At 40.7% G+C, this 22,073-nt stretch overlaps 1 protein-coding gene across 1 annotated transcript in view; it reads right to left on the bottom strand.

The window, feature by feature from the left end:
• Positions 1-22,073, bottom strand: part of EXOC4 (exocyst complex component 4) — an 817,730-nt gene that overhangs the window by 119,476 nt on the left and 676,181 nt on the right. The window contains exon 14 of the mRNA XM_019921782.3: positions 441-619. Coding sequence (XP_019777341.1) covers positions 441-619 — 179 coding nt within the window. The remainder of the gene's footprint in view (positions 1-440; positions 620-22,073) is intronic.

The following is a 22,073-nucleotide window of genomic DNA, read 5'->3' as shown; positions in this document are numbered from 1 at the left end:
TTTCTAGCAACTTGATCACTTCTATTATTCTCTTTTTAGATACTTTTTCATTCGTTTTCTATCAGTTAAAATGAAAACATCAACTGCGTGCTCAGCTTTGAGCTCTGAGACACAGTTTCTACCCTTGAAAAGTTGTAAGAAGGACAAAATGTATTGCTTTCTGTGCTAAGACACAGTGGTTCAATCTTACACAATCCGGTGTTTCTAAGGTTTAACATCAAGCTATGTTAACATGGGCCTTTTTGGCTTCCCACGCCCCACGTGGGGAAGCTGAGATTACTTCCTTTCACAGAATGACAAAGTACCAGAGGCTCAGCACAAGCAGAATTCTTGCACAGATCTTCCAACAACTCGGACATGTCCCCTTATGGCATTTCAAATGAAAGTATTCAGTCTAGTTCCTCAGCTGTCCCCACAGGAACCACCCTGCTGGTACTTACTCTGGGATGTAGAAAGATTGGAGAAAGCCGACTTTGTTCGACCTGCTAACCATTCCAAGCTCTCATGCATGTTGGCCAAGGCTTTGAGGTCGCTGACATCACGGAGGATGTCCTGTGGAGGGATTAATTTATCACCCAGGTTCCCAATAAGAACTTCTGACTCCTTGCCAAAGGCTGCTCTGCAAAACAAATCAGAAACACACTTTACTTATAGCATGGAAAAGATAGGGGTGGACAAGACATTCTAAGGCATGTCTAGCAAAATGGTTGTTATTGTCACTATATTACAGCATGCTATTTTTCCTAGGTTTAATTTTGTGAGAACATTATCTTATACATAAACTGGCTTCAAATTACTCTTGTAGGAGAAAGAGTTCGTGGAAGAAGAATGAAGCGACTCTGATGCTTGTACCCTCAACCAGCATGGGCCTGACCTATACAGTGATGGTCCCTGGGGATGGCTTTGATGCCTGCTCTTTTGTAGGTTTTTCCCTTACCTCTTCTGCTATGGAAGTTGAAGAACAGCTTAGGGTGTTAAGTATATACACGGTTTGAAGGTGATTATAATATATAAAACAAACACATTCACCTGGCAGCTTGAAAATCTTTTAACCTTTTCAAAAGCGGAGGGCACAGCCTCTTTGAGAAAGCAGATTATAGTTGAGATGGATGACAGGCCTCATTCATTCATTTATTCATTCATTCATTTACTTGTTCTAACACGGATCTGAGGCAAGGAAGCTACACAGCGTCAAGGCATTCATTATTCGGACAGAGAAACGAGTACGAATCAATGAGGGATCCTTTCACTGGCTGAAAAAACATAATCAAGTAGATTTCACATACAGTCCAGTGTCTTCACAATGTTTTTGTTTTGGGGGGCTTGAAAAATCACGTTATGTGGGGTTAGAGAAGAATGACATTGGAAGGGGTCCTAAAGACCATATGGCACAGCCAAGGCACAGATGGAGAAATGGAGGCTGATGTTCTGCCTACAGGACACACAAGAACTGACCCATAGTTCTCTTTCTTTCAAAAACAGGGCTGAAATGATACGAGATGACTGAAGATGTTAGGGAGAAAAATCATGTCTTTTCAGGAAAGTTATACAGAGGTGGGTAAGCAGAGATGATGCTGCTGGAAGGTAGAACAGGTAGCTGAACAGTTTTCTGTTAAGTCCCAAAACTTTTAAAACTCACAACACCTTAAGTTAACAGAAGCAAGGGCGTTATTTCAATAGAACAAACCAAACCAAGTTTCAAGCAAGCAGTGGTTATTAGCAGCTGACACATAGTCAGAATGGTGCTTAACTGACACAGGAATGTAGTGCTCAGCACTACAGCAGACACTCAAGGTTGAAAGAGGTTAACTGCTCCGAATTAAGTGCCTATTCAATTATTATTAAATGCTACCAAGCAGTGACTCATGATAAGGCTTCTTGCTTCAACAGAGGGTAACATTTTTTATGGGAAACTCATGATTGAGTTGGTTAAGTTGTGGCTACGAAGGCAATAACAGTGCAGTGAACAGAGCATGGGAACCCCGGGTGTGCAAACAAACCTTATTCGGGGGTCCTGTAATAGGGCTTGGGTGGGGCCTGAAACTCTACATTTCTGATGAGGTTTAGTCTCCTTATGGGGGAAGCATGCTTTCTTTGAATAGTAAGGGTTAGAGCACAGGCTTCTAAGTCAGGCAGACCTGGGTCTGAATCCTAAATCTGCCACTCACTCACTGTGTGATGCTGCTTAACTGCCCTGAGCACTGTTAGCTAGGGGTAATAGTACCGACCTCATATGAAATAATGTAAGATGTAGATGAGGTGATTTAAAGATCTTTACTGGGAAAATTTCCGTTATTACAAAAGGAGAGAGAAGAGTATATAAATAATAACAAACTTCCACATACCCATTGCTCAGCTTCAATTATTAGCAACTCATGGTGAGTACTATTTCATTTATCCATATCTACTCCCCATCCCCCTTGGAGTATTTTGAAGCAAACCATTCAGGTGATGTGAAGTGCGTAACACAGTGCATGGAACTGGGTAAAAGCTAGTAAGTTGTAGTTATTATTATTCTTAGGTCTGCTGAGATGGCTGGTTTATTTAGCATCAACCCAGGGTATGCTGTGACAAATAAATTGAAATAGATGAGTGACGTGAAGTAAATAAATTAGATCGCAAGGGCTAGTTTTACAAATGGAACGTCATAGCAAATGTCACTGTGTCTCAGAGTCCAGACTTCTCAGAATCTTTAAGAGGTAAGTCATTGCGACAGAAACCACCAGTTGCCTACCCGGCAGCCATGTTCCCATGCCTTCTCAGTCCAAGGACCTTGACATCGCTGTGGTAAGCAAGGTACCCAACGTAAAAACAAAATCAACCAAACCAAAAACCCTGCTCAGTTTCCCAGCCCCTCTTGCTGATGTGGTGGTCAATAAGATATAAACTGGAATCAGGAAATGGGCTTCCGAGAAAGTTCTTCCAAGCAGTCTTAGTTGGCAGGGACCTCTTTTGCCTTCCCCTTTCTGGAATTCAGCCAAGGTAAGTGAAGCTGTGGTAGCTCTTCTTCAAATACCAGGTGACCTTGAGTACGAATATCATGCTGAGAATAATGGCGCCAAAGACAGGAGGGCATGGGGGCACCGATGACATCATGGAACTGCCACACGGCCCCAGACGATACATTTCTGGGCTTCATGTTATAGGAGAGAAAATGAAACCTTATTTGTTTAAGCCACTGCTATTCCAAGTCTCTGCTAGTAAGCAGCGAAATGTAATTTCGACTGACACAATTATCTAATTAGCATAAGTGATGTCATCTTCAGAAAACTTTCTCTGAATTTAGATATCCCTAAAATTGAGTTACTGGGGAAAGCAAAACAGTATCTCTTCCATGATTTGAGCCCAGCAGACAGTTATAGTATCTTCCCCTTGGCTATCACTCAGTCAAGTTGTAAATATTTAGTTTTCTTAATCTGTCCTTATATATCAGCTCTCCCAGCCCCTTAATCATCTTCGATAGCTATAACACAAAAAATGCCTGTGAGCTGGGTGGTTAAAAAGCAACAAGGGAGGCAAACTGCCTTTGAAAAACAGGCTTGGAGCCATTTTTACGCATGTAGGTGTAACCCTGGGTGGAATGTGACAATCAAGACAAATGTATTTATGTAGCAGTCTAATCTACTTATGCGGGATCTCTGGGACCCGGGCATGTCTGCCGTGTGCTGCCAGCACTAGACGTCTATCCCATTCCCCTTTGGCTCACAGAGATTTGCTTAACTTCCTCCGATGGGAAAGCAATAGATGGAGAAAAATACAAACTGCCTCGTGTTGAATACATAGTAGACATCTCATTTGACAGGAATCCATAATCACCCCCTGAAAACCTGGAGAGAGCACCAGAACCATGACATGGAGAACAAATGATTGACAGCTATAACCATTTCACACGAAAAACCATTCCTTCAAGGATTTGTGTATGTCAAAGAGTTTGGTGGACGGGTTTTATGTGTTACAATAACCTTAAGGGGATGGCTCTAGCTGCTCAACTACAGATTTTTTCCTAAACCCTCTAATTTATTAAATAAATTATGGCATATCCACACTGTGGAGAACTATGCAGTCATTAGAAATTACATAGTAGAAAATATTTGATACCATAGAAAAAATGTTTGATATAGTTTATTTTTAGCCATAATATGAAGTTGAGTAAAAAAAAAACTGTAGTCACTCTATATTTAAGAAGAACATAATTATATATCTATATGAACTGAAAAAAGATTGGATATCTATATACCAAAATGTTAATCGTGTGACTGGATCATGCTCTGTGTTTCTCTGTATTTTCTATACTTTCTCCAATGAACATGTTTACCAAAAACCTGAAAGCCCTACCACAAATGAGAAAACCTTCCAGATGGACGCATCAAGCATTTTAACCTGGAAAATTGGAGGACACGGGTATTACAGTTACTTGAGCCAAACTGGAGGCAATGGTTGGTTGGTCTAAAAGCTGGTTAAGACCGTGGCTTCAGGCTTGCTCAAGATGCAGTCAGAAGGGGACCCTCCTGCACTGCTGGTGGGAATGTAAATTGGTGCAGCCACTATGGAGAACAGTTTGGAGGTTCCTTAAAAAACTAAAAATAGAGTTACCATATGATCCAGCAATCTCACTACTGGGCATACATCCAGACAAAACTATAATTTGAAAAGGTACATGTACCCCAATGCTCATAGCAGCACTATTTACAATAGCCAAGACATGGAAGCAACCTAAATGTCCACTGACAGATGAATGGATGAAGAAGATATGGTGTGTGTGTGTGTGTGTGTGTGTGTGTGTGTGTGTACACACAATGGAATACTACCTAGACATAAAAAGGAATGAAATAATGCCATTAGCAGCAACATGGATGGACCTAGAGATTATCACACTAAGTGAAGTAAGGCAGACAGAGAAAGACAAATATCATATGATGTTATTTATATGTGGAATCTAAAAAAATGATACAAACGAACTTATTTACAAAACAGAAATAGACTCACAGACATAGAAGACAAACTTATGGTTACCAAAGGGGGAAGGGGGGTAAGGATAAACTAGGAATTTGGGATTAACAGACACATACTACTATACATAAAATAGATAAACAAGGACCTACTCTATAGCACATGGAACTATATTCAGTATCTTGTAATAACCTATAATGGAAAAGAATCTGAAAAAGAATAGATACATATGTATTTGTATAGTCGAACCACTTTGCTGTACACCTGAAACACTGTAAATCAACTATACTTCAATTTTTAAAAAACGTTCTCGGGGCTTCCCTGATGGCGCAGTGGTTGGGAGTCCGCCTGCCGATGCAGGGGACACGGCTTCGTGCCCCGGTCCCGGAGGATCCCATATGCCACGGAGCGGTTGGGCCCGTGAGCCATGGCCGCTGAGCCTGCGCGTCCGGAGTCTGTGCTCCGCAACGGGAGAGGCCACGGGAGAGGCCACAAGAGGCCCGCAAACCGCAAAAAAAAAAAAAAAAAAGTTCTCAAAAAAACCAAAAACACAGATGGCAGTCAGTGTCCACTGTGGAGGTCTCATGGCTAGAGTGACTACCCCCAGCACCTGGGTTAGTACTGTTTCTTCTTTCTAGATCTGAATTTTTACTTAGCCTTCATCTTCTGCTTATTATGAAAGCACATTATTTACTGAAGATATTCAATATGTTTATGTGAAATGGGCAGCAGAATAATCATTATCTGGAGAAGGTGAAATAAGAGGCATTCAGTCATGGCCTAAAGATTCTCTGATATACCCAGGAACAGACATCAGAACCCAAAACTCGTATGTTTCAGGCACTGACCCTATGTGAGAAGTCACCTTTATTATCGGTAGGCCAACATGCTCACGTAGAAGCCTAAAACACTGAAGGAGTGTGTTAAACCTGTTCAGTTTAATTTTACCACACAATTATAATCTTTAAAGAGCTTGAATCTGACAAGAAATCATTTAAGAGAACTTTGCCAAGAGTGTAAAACCTGTTTAATTTAATTTTACCACACAATTATAATCTTTAAAGAGGTCGATCTGACAATTCATTTAAGAGAAGTTTGCCAAAGATGTGAAAATTGTCTCCATTTAGTCTTTAAATAATTCTGTTATTCCCTGAAATCTTAGGAAGGAAAAAAAAAAGTACACTTTCAGCATACTAAATGCACTTATGAAAGAAACATCACAAATAGTTTCAAAGTGACTGATTTGCAGATCTGGGCTACATTTGACCACATAACATACATGTTCAGACCCTGTCCCACTCCCCAAATCTTCTACTACTACTTCCCATTGCTGTCCCGCTGTAAGATAACTGCCCCAAGAGCCAGGAAACACTGTACAAAGGGCAGTCCCCTATGATCCAGAACAGAGCAGGGGAAAGACACCGGCTGGCTCAGGTGGAGAAGCAGACGACCAGACGCCTTGCGTCCTGGAGGGGGCAGTGCTGTACCCACTCTGAGCACGGAATTGCTTTCCTTGCCTGAAATGTTTCGAGGAACACCACTCCCAGATTTATTCAAGCTCTTATTCGCAATCATGGTATGCTGTTCAACAGTGTTGCTGGCCAAGAAACTTACCGGGAGAAATGGCTGATGCAGGATTCAGCTATGGTGCAGTTGGGAGACAACATGTACAAGGCTGGAGTGCTGGGGTACTTTGACTCAGGACACCAATATATAGTGCTGTTATTATTTATTTTTCCAATAACAAGAAAGTATAGGTCTGGGAATCCAAGGATTAGAAGTAGGAAAGGTCCCTCTTCTCATTATTAAAACTACTCATGGAGGTTTCTGCTCCTGTTCCCACAACTTTGGTCTAGAGGCACTCAGGAAGGAATGCTTCCACCAGAAAATACAACAATGACTAAATTATATGGGTAAGAGAGATTGTCAACCAGCTCTTTTGGGCTTCTCACACTACTGAACCAACAGGCAGAGAAAGGGGTCAAATTGATTCCTAGAAGGACTGACCTCAATTGCCAAGGGCAAAGTGAGTTGCTTCTATGAAGTAAAGGCCGAGAGGACTACATCGGATTCACTGGAACCCGTTTTAGTATTTCCAGGTCCATAGTAACAGTCACGGAAAAAAACCCATAGCAGCCGACTAAAGGCAGAACTGCCAAGAACTCAGCCTTTTTCAGGAACAAAGGCTCAGTTCAACACAAATAGGCTAAACACTCTGAGTGGCTGAGCGCTGGCACAGGGCAAGGGCAACATGGGATGGATGGTAGAAGAAGGAAGTGATAAATGTCACCAATTAGAGAAATGTGACCAGTTAGAGAAATGGAGGCTGCAGCAGCCTTGCATTTTTTTTTTTTTTTTTTTGTGCAGTACGCAGGCCTCTCACTGCTGTGGCCTCTGCCGGTGTGGAGCATAGACTCCAGATGCACAGGCCCAGCGGCCATGGCTCACGGGCCAGCCGCTCCGCGGCATGTGGGATCTTCCCGGACCGGGGCACGAACCCGTGTCGCCTGCATCGGCAGATGGACTCTCAACCACTGCACCGCCAGGGAAGCCCCATGCCCTGCATTTTTATGCATATATTAATCAAGGGTTTCTTTTTGTTTTCCACTTCCTTATTTTTTTTTAAATGGAAGTATAGTTGATTATCAATATGTGTTAGTTTCAGGTGTACAGCAAAGTGATTCTGTTGTGTATATATATATATATTCTTTTTCAGATTATTTTCCATTATAAGTTATTACAACATATTGAATATAGTTCCCCGTCCTTATTGTTTTTTTATATATAGTAGTGTGTATCTGTTAATCCCAAACTCCTAATTTTTGTAGCAAAATATACATAAAACTTACCATTTGAATCATTTCTAAGTGCACAGTTTAACGGCATTAAGTACATTCACAATGTTGTACAACCAACATCACTATTTCTAGAACTTTTCCATCTTCCAAATAGAAACTCTGTACTCATTAAAGAGTAACTTCCCATTCCCTCCTCCTTCCAGTCCCTGGGAGCCACAATTCTATAGTTTGCTTCTATGAATTTGCCTATTCCAGGTACCCCATATAAGTGGAATCATATATGTCCCTTTGTGTCTGGCTTTTTTCACTTATAATATTTTCAAAGTTCACCTGTGGTATAGTATGTATCAGAATTTCATTCCTCTTTAAGGCTGTGTATTTCATTGATTGTTTATCCTTTCTTCTGTGGATGGACATCTGAATTGTTTCCACCTTTTGGCTATTGTGAATAATGCTTCTCTGAACATTGGTGCACAAGTATCAGTTTGAATCTCTGCTTTCAATGCTTTTGGGTATATACAGAAAATGGAATTGCTGGCTTGTATGGTAATTCTATGTTTAACATTTTGAGGAGCCACCAAACTGTTTTCCAGAGCGGCTGCATCATTTTACATTTCCACCAACAATGCACAAGGGTTCCAGTTCCTCCGCATCTCATCAAAATCTATTATTTTCCATTTTATTTTTAATTTTATTTTTAAAAATAATAGTCATCCTAATGGGTGTGAGGTGCTATTTCTTCTACTATTTTACATGAGGAGCTGGTAGTATTAACTTTTCATTCTAGTTCAGAGGTCAGCGTACATGAGGAATCACATCTGCCTTGACATGGGACTGCAGAGATCCTAGACGTGAGATGAATTCAATGATGGATGAGGCTGACTCACCCTTGTTGGGGAGAGAGGGAGAATTCCTTTAAATGATGAGTAGTTACCTTGAATTGGGCAGAAGCACCAAGTTTTAATGGATATAGAATAAAAAGGAGGTGAACCCTGAAAGTCCAAGCTTGTTCGCCCTAAGATCCATTTCCTCACCTTTGCTGTGATCTGTATCAGAGGGAGGCAGGGGTTGACTCCTGCCAGCTGTTTTCCACATTCTCAGCTGGGTTCTGACAATGGGAGGCCCTGGTGGGAAACTGAAGGCTAAAGGGGAAGGAGAAGTCAGGGCATTGCTATTCCTCTCCCTCCGCCTCTGCCTTGGGTCCTGTCTCCAACCGCAGACACGCCTCCTTTTTGGCTCTAGCTCCTACCATGCCCCAAATTCCTTTGGGTACCTCTGTGCTCCAGTAAATGGCTCTTCCCTTTGGAAAGAGCTAAAGGGAGGCAGTGGCTCCTTGCTGTTGCTAATCTACAGGTTCTCCTAATGTCCTCTGTTTGACACTCAGATCCTCATTCACCTGTAATAACAAATTCCCTACATTTAATTCCCACTTGAAGGAATTTATGGGAATACTTGAAGTGGTTTCTGTTTTCTGGATCAGACCTTGACTTATACTAGACCTAATAAGATGTCTGACCATATTCACTGCAGCTGGAACTTGATTAAATTCTTTGGCATGGGATTAATTAGTTCTGTTGTATAGACAGAGAAACTGAGACATGTTAAGGTAACCTGTAAAGACCACTTAGCCATTATCTGTCAGAGCTTAAACTGATGAAGGTTATAAAAAGGTCAGGTCACCTACCTAGATTCCTAATAATACCGAGTGATTCTTAAGAGATGTGACAATGACACTTCCATCTATCACTCCTGCTTTTTACAACTGCTCAATCTTCAACACTTCCAAAACCTTATTTGTCTGTGTCAAAAATAATGGAGGTGGTACCATTCTGATGGGTTCTTTAATCAGGTTTTTAAAAACTTTTCTAAAGTGATCTTGGCTAAACCCTCATAAATAGGAAGAAATAAAATAGTCCAGTTACCTTGATTACAATATTATTTTTTTCTTCCTAGAAACTGCTAAACCTCATCACTAAGTCTATCCTTCAATAGTTTTCATCACACACAATCATGTGAGTAGCTATTTTTCATATTTAATAAGTAATTTCTCCTCTTCAGAAATTTGTTTCCTCCTTCAATAATCACAAAGGTTTTTCATTGGCTTTCTTTGCCTACTGTCTGTCCATGATTTAGAAACTTGCAATACTCTTAATATACTTGCTATATATATATACATATATATGTGTGTGTATGTGTGTGTGTATATATATATATATATATATATATATATGTTGCAGGGGAACTGGGGTTTCTACTCACTCAGAGATGTCAGCCAAAGAAATTAATCATGACTATTATTAAGGTGTGTTGGGGGGTGACCACCAGCTTGTCCCCTTGTGCTTTTAAATCACCTTGTTCACTGGGACAGGCATAAAACACTAGACTTTTGGATTTACAGTGTTCTGGCACTGAGAAGGGTCTTGCTAGTTAGCCTAAACCAGTAGCTATAACCCTGGCTAGACATTAAAAACTGAACTAGAGAAGTTTAAACAAAATACCTGATGCCAAACTCGACCTGCCAAAATTCAACTTTAATTGGCATGGGTGGGGCTCGGTCACGGGCATTTTTTAAAATAATAGCTTTACTGAGATCGAATTCATATACCATAAAATTTACCCACTTAGTATGTGCAGTTCAATGGTTGGTTTTTAGTATAGTTACAGAGTCACACAATCACACAATTAACTTAGAACATTTTTATCTCCTCCAAAAAGAAACCCTGCACCTGTTAGACTTCCCATTTATCCTCAACCCCAGCCCTAGGTCACCACTAATCTACTTTCTGTCTCTATAGATTTCCCTATTCTGGACATTCATATATAATTCCTATTAATATAAATGGAATCACACAATATGTCATCTTTTGTGACTGGCTTCTTTTACTTAACATGGTTTCAAGGTTCATCCGTGTTCATGCATACAACAGTACTTCTTGTATTACCAAATAGTATCGCATTGGATATACCATAGATCTATCCCATTTTGTTTACCTGTTCATCACTTGGTGGATAGTTGGGTTGTTTCCATTTGTTGGCTATTATAAATAATGCTGCTATGAACATTCACATCTAAATTTTTGTGTGGATGTATGTTTTCATTTCTCTTGGGTATATATACAAAGGAATGGAATTGCTGGGTCATATATGGTAACTCTAACCCTTTGAGAATATGTCAGACTGTTTTCTAAAGTGGGTGCATCATTTTACATTTCCACCAGTAGTACACGAGGGTTCCAATTTCTTCACATCCTTACCAACACTTGTGATTACCCATCTTTTTTTTTTTTTTTTTTTTTTTTTTTTGCGGTACGCGGGCCTCTCACTGTTGTGGCCTCTCCCATTGCGGAGCACAGGCTCCGGATGCGCAGGCTCAGCGGCCATGGCTCACAGGCCCAGCCGCTCCGCGGCATGTGGGATCCTCCCAGACCGGGGCACGAACCCACGTCCCCTGCATCGGCAGGCGGACTCTCAACCACTGTGCCACCAGGGAAGCCCAATGATTACCCATCTTTTAAAATTATAGTCATCTTAGTGGATGTGAAGTAGTGTCTCATGGTTTTGACCTTCATTTCCTTGATGGCTAGTGATACCGAGCATCTATTCATGTGCTTACTGACAATTTGTATACCTTCTTTAGAGCAGTGGCAATTCTCACCCTTCGATCTTTTTTTTTTTAAAAAATTTATTTATTTATTTATTTGGCTGCACCGGGTCTTAGTTGAGGCACACAGGCTCTTTGTTGTGGTGCACCGGCTCTAGAGCACATGAGCTCAGTAGTTGCGGCGCACAGTCTTAGTTGCCCCGTGGCACGTGGGATCTTAGTTCCCCGGCCAGGGATCGAACCCGCGTCCCTTGCATTGGAAGGCAGATTCTTAACCATTGGACCACGAGGGAATTCCCTTTGATCATTTTTTAATTGGGTTATCTGCCTATTACTGAGCCATACATTCTTTAGCAGATATTTACTAGGAATCCACCATTACCCAGGCCCTGTCCTAGTTCCTCTGGGGGGGTTCAAAGTCCACTAGAATGATTTTGTAATTTGCTAATATGCCATGATCCACAGTTTGAAAAATGCTGTGTTAAAGTCTGGCTCTGTGAATGTGTTCCTTGATTGTGTCTCCCAAAGATGGCGAACTTCTATCAAGCATTTTATAGAGAAACCCCCCACCTTTCCAATGGGGCAATCTGGCAGTCACTACCTTAAACAAAAAGTCAAGCTTGGCATTGCCAGTAGCAGCACAGCCAGACTTTATATGAAGTGACATAGTGGGAAGCACAAAACACCACCTACATGGGTATTCTTGACAGATACGTTCAGTCTGGATATAATCACAAAGAAACTTTTAGCTAAATTCAGATCTCTACTTGGTAACTGGCCTAGACTCTTTACCAAAGGATTCCATGTCATGAAAAAGAGAGGGAGCTGATGAGACTGTTATAGATGACTGGAAACCAAAGAGACATATTATAATATGTAAACCTTGATTGGATCCATGACACTTTTTTAGTAATTGGGGAAATTTGACTATAGACTGTATGTTGGATAAACTTTGAATGAAGGCTGGTTTTGTTAGGTGTGGTGTAGTAGTCAGAACAATGGCCCTTCAAAGATGTCTATACCCTCATCTTGGGAACCTATGATTATGTTACTTTATAAGGCAAAAATGATTTTGCAGATATGATTAAGGTTAAGGACATAGAGATGGGGGAATTATCCTGGATTATCTGGGTGGACTAAATCTAATCACAAAGTGAAGAAGCTTTCCTAGCTGTGGTCAGGGAGAGAGATGTGATGATGGAAGAAGGCTCAGAGACAGCCTAGGTTGCTGGCTTTGAAGATGGAGGAGGAGGCCACAGACCAGAGCGTGAGGCTGGCCTCCAGAAGCTGGAAAGGCAAGGAAATGGATTTTCCCCTAGAACCTCCAGGAAGGAACGAAGCCCTGCAGACACCTTGATCTTAGCCCAATGATGGACTTCTCGCCTACAGAACTGTAAGAAAATGAATCCGTATTGTCTTAAGCCACTGGTAATCTGTTACGGCAGCAACATAAAGCACATGGTAATAATGCGGGTGAGTAGGAGAATGCCCTTGTTCTTGGGAGAGTCATGCTAAGAATTTAAGAGTAAAAAGTCATGATATCTTTAGCCTACTTTTAGATGATTTGGCAAGAGGGAAGTGTGTATATATATTTGGAGAGGAAACTGAGAGGGGATGGCAAGATGTTAAGTCAGTAAATCTAAGTCAGGGTATATATGCAGTCATTGGAATGTTATTTCAACTTTTCTATGGGTTTAAAACTTTCCAAATTAAAACAAGTTTAAGTTTAGGGGAAAAAAAATCAGAAATGAGAAATAGATGGAAAATTGATGCACGTTTCAAAATCAGTATCTCCCCTGCCCAGAATAGTTCCTAGAACAGCAATCTCCTAATTGCTTCCTAACTGGATCTCTTGACAGTACTCTTTAAGTTTCTTCCCAGTGTGCTGAGTTTCGGGAAACAAAGGTTTTGTATGACGTACAACATGATTTGTATGGTGAGAATTTAATGCGCTAAATTAAAAACGTAAACAATATTACTGAAACAGTCAGAGCTCTTGCAAACTGTTCACGCTGTTCTCCTTTCAGATCTGGAGAGAGAAAATTCAGCATGACAGCCAGTTATGTTCTGACATGTTCAATCCACGTAGGCATAAATGCAGATTTTCTTCTGTCATTTCATCTTTCTGTCCCTGTATAGGAATTCTGGAGTAGTTTATGTGCTATGTTCTCATGGGTGAGCACAGAAAAACTATCATGCTCAAATAAGTCTCTTCTAGAAAAGAGAGGCTAGAGGTTTACCAAGGTGATGGCAGGGCAAAGGTCTAGAGACTGAAGCTCAGGCACCATTCTGCTCCAGGCAGTTTTACCTCTACCTGGGTTCCCTGCCTGAGAGACAGACACAAAAACATCACCCTTTTTATCAAAAGCCTGTATAGGCTGGGCTGGTAGCAAAACGTCAGGGTTCAAACAGTGAGCCTCCAATTAAAGGCCAAGATTTTAATCACAGGTCAACAGAAGACGACTAGGTGATAAGTTCAAATACTACGTTACAGGAGATTCATTATGTAGAAAAAACAACCCTGTCCCTATTTGACTCAGAACTGCATAAGTCATTTGACAAGAAATGCTTTAAATTTTCTCTACAATCATAGTTTTAATTTAAGTTGCCATTTTTCTTCCTGAAGCGTAACTTTTGTCCCTTTGCCTGTATTAGTAGCAACATATTCTATACATTAAACAGTCAGCCTTTTATTTGACTAATTTCCAATCATGAATGTAAAATTACAGCTCAGACTGTAACAGGTAAAGGTAAACAGTTAAGTATCTTCACCTTGCTATGAACGGAGATGTAGTCCCCCAAATTCATATGTTGAGGCTCCCAACCCCAAAATGATGGTATTCAGAGATGGGATCTTTCGGAGGTAATTAAGTCATGATGAAGGTGGAGCCCTCATGATGGGATCAGTACCCTTATAAGAAGAAACCTGAGAGAAATCTCTTGTTCTCTCCTTGACCTGTGAGTTCACAGCAAGAAAACAGGCCTCTGCAAGCCCGGAAGAGAGCCTTTATCGGGAACTGAATTGGCCAGCACCTTGATCCTGGACTTCCCAGCCTCTAGGACAGTGAGAAATAAATTTCTGTTGTGTAAACCACCCAGTCCAGGGTATTTTGATAAGGCAGCCCAAGCAGACTAATATACACCCTTAACTCTAAGACTCCTTCTATGCTATCCTTACTCTTATTTAACTCCTTTACTTGTATATCAAGTAGTACATAAGCACAGACGTAACAGTCACCAAGCATTTATTGAGCAACTGTTGTGTGTCTCACTCTAGGCCTGACATTCAACAACAAAATCCTAAAGCAATGATGCTAGAAGCATGCTTGTCATTAACCCTACTCCTCTGATGGTGCTGAATCCTGATCTGATCAAGGAACCTGGTTTCAAAAGCCTTTACGGGCACTTTCTGCTTTTATGATGATGTTTTTCTGGAAAACAATAATCATCAAGGAACTGACCAAGTTTTCTTATCAAAACAGCTTTATAATTGAAAGTTGTGATTCTGAGATATCAAATAAATGATGAATGTTTACCAAAAATATGCCAAAAATGTAAACATACTAAAACCAGAACCCTTAGTAGCTAAAAAAAATAGAAAAATTGTATTCAAAATTCTATAAAATGGACAGAATGTACTAAGTGTACTGATTACATAAAGGGCTCCAACCTATTCTAAAGTGTAAATACACAACATAAAAATACAACTTTGGGCTTCCCTGGTGGCGCAGTGGTTGAGAGTCCGCCTGCCGATGCAGGGAACACGGGTTCGTGCCCCCGGTCTGGGAAGATCCCACATGCCGCGGAGCGGCTGGGCCCGTGAGCCATGGCCGCTGAGCCTGCGCATCCGGAGCCTGTGCTCCGCAACGGGAGAGGCCACAACAGTGAGAGGCCAGCGTAACGCAAAAATAAATAAATAAATAATAAATAAATAAATGCAATAGATAAAATGTAAAAACAAAACAAAACAAAAAAACCCCACAACTTTGCTGGACATAAAATATGACCTAACATGCTAGTTAAAGCGTGTGTGTGGGTGTGCACGCACACCCACACACACTCACAAAACCAGCCTATAAGTTTGAGAATCAAAGGTTGTCATTTATACAAGGGCTTAATCTCCAAAACATAGAAACAGCTAATACAACTCAATAACAAAAAAACAAACGACCCAATTGAAAAATGGGCAGAAGACCTAAACAGATATTTCACCAAAGAAGACACCCAGATGGCCAACAGGCACATGAAAAGATTCTCAACATCACTGATTATTAGAGAAATGCAAATCAAAGCTACAATGAGGTACCACCTCACACCAGTCGGAATGGCCATCATTAAAAGCCTACAAATAACCAATGCTGGAGAGGGTGTGGAGAGAAGGGAAGCCTCTTACACTGTTGGTAGGAATGTAAGTTGGTACAGCCACTATGGAGAACAGTATGGAGGTTCCTCAGAAAACTAAAAATGAATTACCATATGATCCAGCAATCCCACTCCTGGGCATATACCCAGACAAGACTATAATTTAAAAAGATACATGTACCCCTATGTTCACAGCAGCACTATTCACAATAGCCAGGACATGGAAGCAACCTAAATGTCCATCGACAGATGCATGAATAAAGATGTGGTACATATATACAATGGAATACTACTCAGCCATAAAAAGGAATGAAATAATGCCATTTGCAGCAACATGGATGGACCTAGAGATTATCATTCTCAGTGAAGTAAGTCAGAAAGAGAAAGACACATGCCATATGATATCACTTACGTGTGGAATCTAAAATATCACAGAAGTGAACTTATCTGTGAAACAGACTCACAGACACAGAGAACAGACTTGTGGTTGCCAAAGGGTGGAGTGGAGGAGGGGTGGATTGGGAGTTTGGGATTAGCAGATGCAAACTATTATATATAGAATGGATAAATAACAAGGTCCTACTGTATAGCACAGGGAACTATATTCAATAACCTGTGATAAACCATAATGGAAAAGAATATGAAAAAGAAAGTCCCACCTCTGCTGGGACTTTCAGAGCTGTGCAGTTTTTCTGCCAGGAGCCACTGTATATGTATGCATAACTGCATCACTTTGCTGTACAGCAACAATGAACACAATCTTGTAAATCGACTATACTTGAATAAAATAAAATTTTTAAAAAAGGTTGTTGTTTACAGATGAGGGATGGAGATGCAGAAGAGTGAGGGAACCTGGCTAAAGACACATGGAGAATTAGGGGTAGGGGTGGGGTAGGAGCTCAGGGCTCAGTCTCAGGGTTTTCTCCACATTCTGTGCCTCCCTTTTTGGTACCAAGTAGATGAGTACACTGATATATATGTATGTAAGTACAGTGAAAAGTTCCATGAAAATCGATACTAGGTAACGACAAGCAAAGAGCGAATTGGGAAGCAGCACATTATTCTCAGGCTGATGGCACTGCTCAGAGTTCTGATTCAGATTCAACTTGGAATAAAGTTGCACTTGAAATGCTCGGTTAGCTTGGAACATGAATGCATCTTTCTTTAGCCAAGCCACTCAAATAAGCCTGGCTACTTTGTAGGATGTTGTCCAGCAACACAGGATATAAACATTAAGGTGCCAGGTTTTTTTCTGTAGGTGCTGGGACTTTCAGAGGTGCGCAGTTTTTCTGCCAGGAGCCACTGTTAAGTTATGCATTCCTAGAAATAGCAATAGTTTTCTATAAAGAACATTTCTTAAGCTTCAAAACAGATTATCAACATATGGGATTAAAATAACCAATAATTACTTACTATAAGCTAAACATATATTTTGGTCTTTCAACTACCAAGAATTATTATAGATTTCAAAGTCAAAATTTATACAGCACTGAACTTCCTCACAGAGTATTCCAGTTTATTGAAGATTCTGGTTATTTCTCAAATTGCTATACAATTTCCTTTTGAGAATTTTAAATCTATTCAGAGCAGACACTAAACAACTGATCTCAAGCAATGGCAATAATTCTGAAACTGAGCAACTAAGCGTCATGTCTTCAAAGTAGCTCTCTGGGGAAGGGATTGAGCAATTGGTGGGGGGTCTTAGGAGGAAGACAAAGAAAGATATGGGAATCTCTGGGGCAAAGTATACTACAGAGAGGAGCAAATGCTTCACATAAAATTGGCAGAAAAGTGAAGATGGCTTAAGATTAAGATATTTTTTCAGGGATAAAAAAATGTTAGAATGATAGTGTATTTGTGAACAATTGGTGAACTGGCAGTGAATACTAACAGGGTTTGAGGACATGTGGAAAATTTTTTAAGCAAATAAAAATTTAAAAGCTAAGTACTAATTACTCATGGTTAAATAACCGATAATGATGAACAGTGACCCCCTGTCCCACCACCACCCCTCACCTCAGTCTTATGCCCCAGAAAGAAGCATCTACAACTTTAAAAAAAAAAACAATTTCTGTTTCTAATTCTTCCAGTGGTTCTATCCACCGCTGTATATAATCTGTGGAAACTGCTATGCACTGCTACATTCATTTTAGAATTTTTATACTGATCTCCTGCCCCGTGGATGGGTGAGGAATTAGCTTACTTATGTCCCCTCTTCCCACCCCCCAATCATATCAATTTCCCCTTCTCAGTGTAGTTACATTATTATTTTTCATTTTTCTACTGGTCTCTTTTTTTTTTTTTTTTGCGTTACGCGGGCCTCTCACTGTTGTGGCCTCTCCCATTGCGGAGCACAGGCTCCGGACGCGCAGGCTCAGCGGCCATGGCTCACGGGCCCAGCCGCTCCGCGGCTTGTGGGATCCTCCCGGACCGGGGCACGAACCCGCGTCCCCTGCATCGGCAGGCGGACTCCCAACCACTGCGCCACCAGGGAAGCCCTCTACTGGTCCCTTTTTAACATATTTACATATTATCTTTACCTCTAGCAGTAGTATTCACCCTGCTCTAAGGTGCTTATTTGCTTAACTCCCCCAAAGACTGTGAGCTCCTAACCCAGGAGGGAAGCAGGGTGAGATGCAGAAAGGGAGAGGGTTATGTGGAGGAGATGCTGGAGCAGTTGATACCTGAGCTGTATCCTGAGAGCCCAGCTGGACAGGTACAGGAGGCAAGGGTGGGATGAGCAGAGGGCATCTCAAGAAGAGGAAGGGGCATGGGCAAACACATAGAGGGAGGAAAGAGTATGGTAGACTGGGAACAGGAGAAGGTTCAGTAAGATAGGGGCGAGAAGGCAAGGGGTCCTTCATCATCTGGCAGGGAAGTAAGCCTGCAGCAGAGAGCAGCTACCAGTAGAGATGGCCTGAGGGAGAGAATAGCAGGCATGGGACTTTTCAGTGGTGGGTGTGCACTGTCTCGTGTCTGCCCCTGGCTTAGGAACACCTCTTCTTGCTCCTACCCCAGAGAGATGACAGGTATCCTTGCCACCATCACAATGGCACAGAACATCATTCTCAACCGCACTTTCTGAAGGGCTGAGTAGGACTAAATTAGAGGGATTATTTTTTCTTTTATTAAGACTCCAAATGAGAGAAAGAGGAATGGTATTGAATGTACATCTAAGTTAAAGAAAAATAAATAAATAATTCAATGATCTAAAATTAAACAAAAAATAAAATGTAGAAAATACTACATTAGTGACTTTTTACTGATACTAATAGATAACTACAATCCTCAAATAACCATCTCAGTAGGCTAGCATTTATGCACTGTATAGAGGAAATTTACATTTTTTTTCATTTACTGCCAATTGTACGCCAGCAAGAGTCATATCATTTTCATATAATAACAAAGTGCCTAATTCAATCATCTTGAACACTAATTGATATGTCTGTAGCTGAGACTCCAGTTAATTACCTGTCTTTTTTGTTTAATTTTGAGATTTAAATCTACTTCTCATCCAGTCTTGCCTGTCAGTGTCCTATATACGTCTATGACCTTCATCTTGTGTAATTGAGGGACAAAAAACATCTTAGCAAAGCATTTTCTACTCCTGTACTTATTTAATATATTCATATTTTCTGATTCATCTTTCCTTTTATAATTATATTGTTAAAGTCACATTAAGCCTGCAGAGGTAGTGGAATAAATGTCTCTATTCTAATAAACATTTGTTCGAGCAAGCTAAAGTCTTTTTTTTTCCTGCATCAGATCTTTTACTTATTCCTTCAAATTTTTCTAAAGATTCTTCAATGGCTGTAGTTATCTAGAACCTTTTAACAGTCATTGCTTACATTGTTTTGAGATGCTTTAAATTTCCAAGTGGAATTTTTCTGAAAATTATCTGTGCTCTACTTTCTTTCTTTTCTTTCCTTCCTTCCTTCCTTCTCTCTCTCTCTCTCTCTCTCCCCCCCCCCTCTCTCCCTCCCTCCCTCCCTCCCTCCCTCCCTCTCTCCCTCTCTCTCTCTCCCTCCCTCCCTCCCTCCCTCCCTCTCTCTCTCTTTCTTTCTGGCTGTGTTGGGTCTTTGGGTCTTTGTTTCTGTGCAACGGCTTTCTCTAGTTGCAGCAAGCGGTGGCCACTCTTCATCACGGTACGCAGGCCTCTCACTACCGCGGCCTCTCTTGTTGCAGAGCACAGGCTCCAGACATGCAGGCTCAGTAGTTGTGGCTCACAGGCCCAGTTTCTCCGCGGCATGTGGGATCTTCCCAAACCAGGGCTCGAACCCGTGTCCCCTGCATTGGCAGGCGGATGCTCAACCACTGCGCCACCAGGGAAGCCCGATTTTTATTTTTTTAATGTTTACTGTTTTTTATTGAGGTGATTTTTAAAAATAAATAAATTTATTTATTTATTTATTTTTGGCTGCGTTGGGTCTTCGTTGCTGTGCACAGGCTTTCTCTAGTTGCAGCGAGCGGGAGCTACTCTTCGCTGCGGTGCACGGGCTTCTCACTGCGGTGGCTTCTCTTGTTGAGGAGCACAGGCTCTAGGCGTGTGGGCTTCAGTAGTTGTAGCACATGTGTTCAGTAGTTGTGGCTCGAGGGCTCTAGAGCGCAGGCTCAGTAGTTGTGGCACATGGGCTTAGTTGCTTCGTGGCATGTGGGATCTTCCTGGATCAGGGCTCGAACCTGTGTCCCCTGCATTGGCAGGTGGATTCTTAACCACTGCACCACCAGGGAACCCCCTGTGCTCTACTTTATTAGTACTACGTTTACATTTAAATACATTCCCAGGTTTACTAGATTTCTACTTCTCTTGTTTAATCTCAGCTGGATGAAGAAATTAAAGAAGTGTAAAGACCAACCAAAGGCAAAAACAAAATAAAACAAAATAGATTAATTAATGGCAGTGCTGAAGGCTAGAACTCAGGCCTGTGAGCTTTCAAAAGGAACATGCTACCATCCATGTAACTTTCAGGGAGGCCACTGAAAGTATTTTCTTCCAATTAAGGCATTTGGCTCACCATTCTTTATATTTTAGTTTTTTTCATTTGAAGAGTGAATGATCCTTCCTATTTTTAAATTCAGTTTCATTCAGTCAATATTTATTGAAGGTCTTCGATGTACTATTAGGGTCCACAGAAGGTTAAAGTACAAACCCGCTTTCTGCTTCTATTCTGACTCTTTTTATTAAACATCTAATATAGAACTCATGCCAAACAAAGTCTTAGGAATTGCCTTGCTCTTTGAAAGTTCTTTAAGCACTCTGAGTTCATAATTTTGTAAAGTGACAAAAATCAGTCTTAACATATCACTCATTTGATCCTCCAGCTGAAATAGTTATCTTCTAAATAACTAAAAATAGCTAAAAATGTTGTTTAGTTTTTCTTCCTTATTCAGGTCTGTGTCACACACTATCTAAAACCTACATAATTTGTTTTATATCATTTTTATATTTCCATCCCTTTTGTATCCTTCTTTCTTTTTTCAACAATAATTGTTTTTTCTTTTCTTTGACTAGGCAAACATAAAACTCAGAGGAAAGATAAGACAATCCGTTTTTTAAAACTTAATTTAACTATTTTTTATACAGCAGGTTCTTATTAGTTATCTATTTTATATATATTAATGTATATATGTCAATCCCAATCTCCCAGTTCATCCGAGACAATCAGTTTTAAAGCACTGTACATTTCTGGTTTCAATACAGTCTTTCCCTCAAATATCTGGATATTCTGTTACCAACCTGTTACTGGAAGGGAAAGAATGGGCAACAATATAATACATGAAATATAATACAATTAATTCTAATAATAACAAACTAAACCCAGGGTAAAAGCACCTGTACGGTAACTTTCTGCAACGTTAGCAAATTACGATTAAAATATCAGTCAAGAGGATGATGATCAATGAAAATGAAGGCATAAATCAAAGGTCCAAAAGTACCAATTCCTCACCCAATTTAAGACTGGATGGTCACTCTGTGCTAGCTCTAGGAGCCAGACTACTTGGGCTCAAATTCTAGCTCTGTCAACTTAGAGGCTCTGTGAATTTGGGCCAGTTATTTAAGTTCTCTGTACCTGTTTCCTTATCTGTTGAATGGGAATAATAGTGCCTGAAACCACACAATGTTGCCATCAAATACAGGCACTGTCAACTTTCGTTGTAATAGATTACACAATCTTTCCAGAAAACTTCTTTATCATTCATCTTTCTTCATGCTGGAGCTCAAGACTAATTTGTAAGTTTTATATATTCTTTGGCTTTTATCACCTGAATACTCTTGTCCTGGTCCTGCCAATCACATCTATCCACTTCAGGATTTTCAAACCTGGCTCTAGGGAAATGACTCTGATTCTTCGAAATTCTGG

The sequence above is a fragment of the Tursiops truncatus genome, chromosome 9 (assembly GCF_011762595.2).
Source record: "Tursiops truncatus isolate mTurTru1 chromosome 9, mTurTru1.mat.Y, whole genome shotgun sequence".
Classification (NCBI taxonomy): domain Eukaryota; kingdom Metazoa; phylum Chordata; class Mammalia; order Artiodactyla; family Delphinidae; genus Tursiops; species Tursiops truncatus.
This window is presented reverse-complemented; position numbering and strand designations above follow the sequence as displayed.